The 8,587-nt window shown below is 39.2% G+C and overlaps 1 protein-coding gene across 1 annotated transcript; it reads left to right on the top strand.

Annotated features, from left to right (window-relative positions):
- The first annotated feature begins 3,975 nt into the window (after window positions 1–3,975).
- Window positions 3,976–8,431, top strand: commd3 (COMM domain containing 3). Its single transcript, XM_067485980.1, has 8 exons — window positions 3,976–4,158; window positions 5,035–5,146; window positions 6,151–6,214; window positions 6,304–6,338; window positions 7,072–7,132; window positions 7,227–7,283; window positions 7,392–7,445; window positions 8,105–8,431. The coding sequence occupies exons 1-8, from the start codon at window positions 4,020–4,022 to the stop codon at window positions 8,162–8,164; spliced, it is 582 nt and encodes a 193-aa protein (XP_067342081.1). The 5' UTR covers window positions 3,976–4,019; the 3' UTR covers window positions 8,165–8,431.
- The last annotated feature ends 156 nt before the right edge of the window (window positions 8,432–8,587 follow it).

The raw sequence follows: 8,587 nt of genomic DNA, 5'->3' as shown, positions 1-8,587 counted from the left end.
CCCATTTGGCAACCACATTCAGGCTGGACAGATCAAAAAAAGGTCATGAGTTAGTTTATTTATTTATTTATTTTTAAATATTTTTCCCCCAATTGCTGCTCTTATCAAGAAAACGCGAATAATTTATGTATAGGCATCAATTACACACGTGTTTACAAATTAATTGCAAATCACTCGTTTATGTCTTACAAGGACCTGATGATTATATAGATAGGACAATTCTTTACAGAGGTATGTGCACCCATCTTCTTCTAAAGCCATAATTAAGTCAAAGTGGATTTTTCTTTAGTTGTGAAGCCATTCGAACTGGGAGGCAAATTAGGAAATTCATACTCAAAATCGAAATAATTTGCCTTACCAACGAACATTTAAATTCTATCATTCCACTACAGACAGTGATACATCACCTGGGCTGTGCGTTGATCTTACTAAAAATATTACCAATACTATATGTAGCCTAAGTGTAACATGAGGCTACAGACAACGTCAACTGGGATGTGGATCCAACACAGCTGTATTTCCACTATGTAGTGTAGATATGGAGAGTTAAGTGGAGTCCACCCTTGAAATAGACACCAGTCCCTCCGCTGTTTAGATGCAACTCAGTCACAAAGACATTGCAGGATGGTGCTGTGCAAGAGTCTGCACCAATGCAGACACACAATTCATTCTAATTCATTTAAATTAAAACGACACAAAGTCACGATTACTCCACAGGTACACATGAATCCACCTGCTCACTGAAATGACTCTGGCTAATATTTGTGTTTTATTGTTATCTACAGCTGTGAACAAAGACAAGCAACAAGAGCAGAGCAAATGAACTGAGAAAACGTTCTCTCCATCACTTCTATTCTATTCACTTCTAAGATAATGTGGTGGGAAGTAAAACACATCGAGCACAAAATCAGACAAAGCTCTCAATAGGTTATACCCCTAAATCCATTAGAATTATAGAGCTCTGCCACAGGTTGGTTTTTAAAATATGATCCCTTGTTGATGACAGTGCATACATTTCTGAAAGGTCATGTTTCCGCAGCGCCTTCTTAAAGGGGATGTCTCCAGTTTGTTCGTATAGAAATGCAAGGAGGGAAATAAGGATTTACAACCAAGTGATTAATCGACTGTAGTCGCCTCCAACCTCCCTAAATTAAGAAGAGGAGAAGATGAAGCGACTTTTCCTTAAACAGCTTCCTACAGTAGCAGACCTGTTTTCATTTTACTCCACCTGTATGAATCAGTAGCTTAAAGGCCATAGGTCTTTGCAGCTGTATAAATCGTGAATCAACTGAAGATGTCTGTGTTTTTTGGCAAGTTTAAATGTTAGGTTCACCTGTTAGAGTATTTAATTGAATTAGATATATCAGCACATTGGTTTTAGCTTCACTGTGATATATTTCTAATTGGCTTTAAGCAGCTTAAAACAATGAACATGGGCAGATGTAGCATCTTTCAACAAATTCGAAATTGATCTATCCCCTCTGAGCTACATCTGTGTCAGAATATAAATAACTGACAGTGGTTAACATGGTACAGAGTCGGTAGCCAGACTTTCACTCTTACAGTAAAAAAAAATTAAACCGTGTTTCAGTTGAACTTCAGCGCTTTGGTCTTTAAATGTCCTTCCCTTAAGCTATAGGTGGTGTCTGGAAGCGTGACACAGTTGAAAACACGTTATAAGTGGCTTACTGCACATAGAAAGTGCTGATTTGTGTGGTTACATTGTTTTAATACAGGTATTGGCATTGTTATATTGGCATATTAGGTTTAAGGTTTGCCAACATAACTATCGTGAGCCTTTTATTTTGAAGGGATTAGAAAACCCCAGTACACTGCGTAGCCCATGCAAATTAATACATAAATTAAGCAAATGTATCACACGGAAGGCACATAACCAAGATTTTTGAATATGTATGAATGATTGTGACATTTTTTACTTCAAGCAGAAAAACGTGTCGACTGTGACAGAATTCAATGCCGCGGTAGTGATGGGATACACGAAGCGATAAGGGAAATATACTGGAATAAAAACTGAGCAGCACGGAGAGAGGGAATGCTAATCTATTTCACAACCCGACCTGGAGCCAAAATGAACTTTGGACAAAGCGCCGAGTCAGAGGTCACTTCGATAGCTGCAGCGTGTGTGGCCACACAATAGATCTCAGTCCTCCTCATTTCTACACAATGAACAACAGACTGACGATGATTTAACATACGGGAACTGATACAGCCTTTACACTTGTATAATAACTCATAAAGGTGGTGCATGCACAGGCAGGACACATTTAAAAACAAGAAATATTTTTCACACAAGAGTGAAAAATGCTCTGAAGGCTTCTGGTTTAAACTTTTTCAAGGACAGACAGTGCAGGACTCTATAAAAGCATGATTAAACATGGCTTTTCATTATTTTTTTGAGAGTCTCATCAGATGTCTTGTCAGACAGGTCCACTTCCTGGTACTGGTCAGTCCATGCAAGCCACATAATGACCACCTAATGTAAAATAATGTTTTCTGAAAGCTTAGAGCACAAAAGGCATTTTCTTGAAGAACTCATAAATGTAGTCATGCTTTTTCATGCAAAAGGGAATTTCCTCGTAGAGATGCTGTTCCAAGTTAGCTTTGCACACTGACTATTTTAGCCTGACATAATGGAAATTTAAAGTGACCTACTCTGCTCAGTAACACTGTGCGTCAAAACTGCCTCAGCACTCTAGGTGGAAAGTTCCCCACATGAAAAAGCAAAAGCATAAGCACATGTAGAAAATAATATCAACATCATGACTAAGTTCAAGTGTTTCTCACAATAATCAGTGTAGCAAAACTACACAGACAAAGTCATTTTTTGCACTGTGAATGGGGCGATGAGTTCGTCAGTACTTCGAGTCATGTATGCACAGGAGCTTAAGACGTTGCACATCCAAACATTTAATATTTCAGCTGCTTATCTTGATCAGTATAAATAGATGTAATCGATGGAATCAACGTGGCACGATGACGATGTGCTGTTTTCAAATCTCAGGTGTACTTATAGGGAGAAAATCAACTTGATCAGTTGACCTGTGACAGCTGCTGTTGGCACTGTAGAAGTTCATTCTTAATGTAACTGTAAACAGACAGTTCTGCCATCACGCTTTTCAGTGGCTGCATGTAAATGTAGAAAGCAATAGCGTAAGGTTCATTTGTTTATTTAATTTACTAATTTGAACTCTTCAGAGTACCTGAAAACATGTCAACATGATGTGTAAGTTAACATGTTTCATTGGTTTGCACAGTAAATTTGTTGGAACTAGCCTACAGAGACTGAAGCTACTCTTTACACAAGAGTAATGTACAGTTGGTAAATATGGAGAACATAGTGATAATGTATATCATTTAATGTAAATCCTTCACCTTCATCTCCTGTCTGATCTCAATGAGCTGTATTGTTTGTTTGTTTTTTATCTGTGAAACCATAAAGACTTAATCGGCTTGATTGAACTTGAAGAGATCTCTGCTATTCAATAACAGACCTGTCAGGTGGCATGTCATGGCATAAACTGATCAATTTTATCAGTGGATACATTTTATATGCATGTAGCCTACAGGCTATGACGAATACGTGTATTTATAGGCTATGACTCGATCTGTGAAGATTTCTTTCTTTCATGCAAATACGAGGAAAATGTCTCCCACGCATTGAATTATTTATGAATAAAACATATTGTGGCTACGGCCATGATAACCTCATCATTTCAATAACCTCTTTTGGCCTTTCAACCCACATTGGAAATTATTAGCTTTTTTAAGTTTTATGCATCTCGCTGGTGCCATACTCGATGTGCACTTAAGTAAAGCAAATAATGATAGATCACGATAATTGTGGCAAAGTGGTGTGAGCTGTAGCGTTTCTAAGACCCCAGTGATTTGTCAGCCCCAGTTCCTCTGACTTCAGCTGCTCGGCTCAGCCCTGCGCTGCTCCACACTCTGCATCAGCTGATCCGTCACGTGGTCTCAAGTCTTGGGTCACCATTTACAAAATGGAGTTGTCGGAGTCTGTGCAGAGAGGGCTACAGTCCCTAGCCGATCCGTCCTCTTTTGATCGAAGCAGCTTCCAGGTGCTGGTAGACGTGTCTTTCCGGAGTCTCCTCTCCTCTCACGCTGACCCAGGAATCCTCGGTGAGCTGCCGCCTCTTTCCGCCGCTGCGGCTTTTGTCTCGGCTGCTGCTTCCGGTATTCTCCGTGTAAATGTGGAGCTACCTCGACGTTTGCGGGTTTTTACGGTGCCGCTGAGAGGTTGCTCGACACCGGATTCCCTGTGCGGTTTTTTGTAAGGTCCTTAATAAGGCGAAGTAGTTTAGGACACATGCGCCCCTCAGCTGCGTTAACGCGATCTTAGTCTGTTCTGCTGCCTGTTTAACATTCAGCAACAGTCACACAATCACACGCACACTCAGGATGCCTTTTGTCATTCAGTGTGGCATCAGGTCTACTCAGCACATTAAAGACACCGTTAGACTGTTTTAATCACCATCAGGCAAAGCGGATCCTGCATACACACATCCTCTGATGGCTCTCAGCATATCGTGAAGCCACCGGTGCTCTGATGATGTTGATCTCGGTCGGCTTTGGATTTAAGCAGAAAAATAAATTATGCAAAATGACAGCTGACTTGGCTCGTTCGTGCAGTAGTTAGGCTGCAGCACCTTCTCTGTCGTGGCTGCATCGGTTGTTTTCACACAGCATGTGTTGTCCAACTTGTGCAGCATTCCAGCTCTTTTTTTTAATGGCGGAATAATTTAGAAAGTGAAATGTTCACTATGCAAACAAACAAAGGAGCCCTAGCTGATGCAGCCGGGGGGCCCATTCACATGCAAATCATCATTGATTTCCATTCTATACGTCTATCTGGAGAACCCAACTATGGATCGCAAACCTACAGCATTTACCAAACTAACCTCGCCTGTTAGTCTATATCCAGAGAGGATAAGGGCTGCATATGTGCAATTAATTGCAGACTGGCATGATTCCCACACCGTGTTTTGTGGTTCGCAGATCAGCCCGAGTTGAAGCAGATCGACCAGATCCTGCTGAAACAGAGTCACACTGCAGCAACCACCTTCATACTGGAGGCGGTCAAACAAAACGCAGACAAGTCAACCATAAGGTAGGTGACACGATGCAGAAAACGGCTCCCTTTAAATCCGACCCATGCCAGTGGTTAATTTCTTTAAAGATGAGAGTCGCATTATTTTCCTTAGCCCTAATTGGCTCTACAGCGCTCTGCCACTAAATCAAGCTACTTTTCACTTTTCTGACCATACACGTTTGGACACGGATCATGTCCCAGGAGACTGTGAATCTATCCAAGATTGCAGCAGTAAATAGTTGTCTTGTGTCCAGTAAAACTGCAAGAAATTAATCAGCGTCATAATAAAAAGCAGCCAGCATTTAAATTACTATCAGTTCCCATGAGGTCTTATTGCTGAAATGATAAGCCATGTGTTGTGCGGTTGGGTTTTTAATGTGTGGCGCAGATGGATCATCTGCTTGTGCAACAGCAACTCTATAAACATATCTGTTGATAAACAGTGGATCTGGTTATAATTAGCTTCAGGGAATTAGTATTAACATCATTTGAAAACGCCATAGTGATATTGTCTGCAAGTCTTCTAGAACAAGTGGATGCAGTTTAAAAAGTGTCTTATCTCCACCCTGTACTGTGCACTAGCGTTGTGCTGTTTTGTCACTGCCTTCCGGTGTTTACAGAAGGGAATTGGACGTTATCATAGATGCATATTCAGGATATAAGTGCTGTAAGTGTAACCTAAAATCAAAAGCACCAAATCTACACAATCCTCGAGACCTCCAGTAAACGTAATTATTTATTTTTGTTTTATTTCTTTATGTCATAAAAAGTTGCTTTTAGGTTGTTGTGCATTTGTACAAATTCTAAAACAGTATTAAAAGTGTAATTGCAAACTCTTTAACCAACATCATCACTATTACTGTAGGACTGGAATTTGTTTCCATGAAATTCCCTTTGTGTAAGAAAAGAAACGATTCGTCGGCTACAACTAAACTGCTGGCGTCTAAATATAAAGTTTAAGAGAATACAAATGCATTTTTTAAAATAAATCTGCTAAATAACGTATTTTTTTGTCCTTACAGCTCCTGCCTTGAAGAACTCACATTCAGCTCAGAGAGGATAGAAATATTCTATAGCATATATGAGGTAGATTTCAAACAATGTTTTTTTTCTAATATTCATTATTTTTTAAATACCTGACCCGCAGGAAACTCAGTGCTTGTTTTATTTTTTAGGAACATAAAAAAGAACTTGGACGTATTATAGCAAGGTAAGGATGAAACATGTGCCAGGAGCTCTCAGTGGGAAAGAAATTGGTGGATGTGATAATGATATTTTTTGCCTCCATATGATATTGTGACATTATTTCAGTTTCCTTTTTTAAGATTTGAGATTAGATTAGATTATTTCTGCGAAGTCTTTATTCCACACATGAGATGTGGAGAAAAACTTAAAACAAAAACTGTCTGAAAGAATCTGGTTTACCGAAATCGGGTGAAGAGGGAGTAGCAAGTGTTGGCTCAGCCCATTTACAGAAAGTGTCTCTGTGAAGTTTGCGCAGTAAGACAAAAGGCAGATGGCACGTGATTATTGGCAGTGTAAATGCTTTTCGACGCCCTATAAACAAACCCTGGTTGTTGAAGAGCAGCAACGTCTGCAAACAGATTTTAAAACAGTTACAGGCCAATTGTTAAAACCTATAAAACAGAGGAAGCTTTCTGATCACCCACAAAACCTTCAACATACTGGAGTGAGTAAATCCTGTGAAATTTACTGACTAATAAAAACCTTTCACATTGCTGCCTTTTCTTCGTTGGTTTCAGCTTTGTTATTCTATGCAGTTCAGCCAGTTTATGGTTGATGAGGACAAATGAGCATACAAATCAATAAAGGGATTTAGCAGAGTTTGCTGTCTTCCCTCCTTGATTATTATTGTATAACCCTGCTTCTTCAGGATTACACAATACAAATACGACATTATCTTTTCTGTCATTCCCCTCCAGCATAGGGAGGCGCCCACCTCACATTAACGACGTTTCATGGCGTCTAAAGTACCACATGAAGGTATGAGACAAGTTTTACAGCTCAGTATGAGTGTTTGTGTTGCACATTTTTGTTTGTTTTGTTTTTGCCTCAAACTAAAATGTTTTCTCTGCAGAACGGACAGGTCGATAAAGTCAACGAGCCTTTCTACTCGATTTCACTCAACGTTGAGGTAAGAGTCAAGAAAACTGCATTTCTTTTAATCCCCACACTCTTTTGCACTTTTCCCGAATGTCAGTCACTTTGTGTAAAACAATGAACGTGTTTGTTGCTTTGTTAGAATGAAGGATCCTCAGATGACATTGACTTTACCTGCACAGTGGAGCAGCTACAGGTAGGGAAAAGGATTTTGTGTCTGGTCAACTAACTCCTCATTTGGTTCTATTCCATAGTCTGTATTGCAGATGCACAAACAAGCCATTAGGCATCACTCTCCTTTCCTCCTTTTAAAGAAAAAAGCTGATAAAATATTTCTCTCTTTCTTAAATAAGTAAATCTCCAAAGCAATGTTAAAATGTGTTATTCCACATGAGAGCGTTTCCTGTTTAGATGTAATCATACTGGTGCAGCCTTTGACCTAAAATAAATGTTGCTACTAATGATGATCTAATAAAATTACCCAATTAAAGAAATGTTGTATGTACATTATGTAACAACAATGTTGCCTTGAAGTGAACTACAAGTGACTGTATAAGTGGCTGGATTGTGTTTTTTGTTTAAATTTGCACTAAATCTAAACAGGAAACGCTCTCATGTGGAATAACACATTTTAACACGTGTAATTGGCTGTTAAGCATTTGAAATGCTCGGACTGCAATTAGATTCACAGTGGAAAATATTTGATAGATTTAATTCGGCTAATGTTGTGTGAGCCAGAGTCTGTTCAGACTGATCTATAATCAGTGCAATCCACGCCATAAATATGTGTCAACAAATATTTCATGTTTTGCTGTTGCTTTACATTGAAAATGGTCAACGTTTGCTTGATTTCAGGATTTGGTGGGAAAGTTGAAAGACGCTGCCAAAAGTGTGGAGAAAGCCAGTCAGATGTGATGCCGGTGTCGTTTCCTCACCTTTCCTCAACCACAAAGCACTGCATTTCCAGCGACATGTTTTTTTTTGTTTGTTTGTTTGTTTTTGTTTTTTAATAACTTTTTTGTATTTGAGACTGCCATGCAGTGTATGAGACAGCTGTCATCCCATTTATTGAGTGAAAAATAAAATCCACTTTGTGCAATTTTTACATCTTCTCCCAGAACTCTAATAAGACATGTTCTTGTGGTGGGAAACATTTTAATAAACACATTGGTCTTTGTGCTATTGGAAGTGTGTGTGTGTTTGTGTGTGTGTGTGTCATATAACATTTAGTTTGAACGTGGAGCCAGTAAAATAACTGGTAGTGATGTGTTTTGTCAACACTGACCAGCCTGAATAGGATTTTCCCCATAGTTGTATGACAGCAGTGTATTTTGTTTC

Source organism: Channa argus, chromosome 19 (genome assembly GCF_033026475.1).
Source record: "Channa argus isolate prfri chromosome 19, Channa argus male v1.0, whole genome shotgun sequence".
Lineage (NCBI taxonomy): Eukaryota > Metazoa > Chordata > Actinopteri > Anabantiformes > Channidae > Channa > Channa argus.
Note: the sequence above shows the minus strand (reverse complement) of the source record. Positions and strands in the feature narration are given on the sequence as shown.

Excerpts from the sequence above, each read along its gene's own strand:
- commd3 (XM_067485980.1), top strand. The coding sequence starts at position 4,020 with ATGGAGTTGTCGGAGTCTGTGCAGAGAGGGCTACAGTCCCTAGCCGAT. Across the intron at positions 4,159-5,034 it reads CGCTGACCCAGGAATCCTCG|ATCAGCCCGAGTTGAAGCAG; the intron begins GTGAGCTGCCGC and ends TGTGGTTCGCAG. Across the intron at positions 6,215-6,303 it reads TATTCTATAGCATATATGAG|GAACATAAAAAAGAACTTGG; the intron begins GTAGATTTCAAA and ends TTTATTTTTTAG.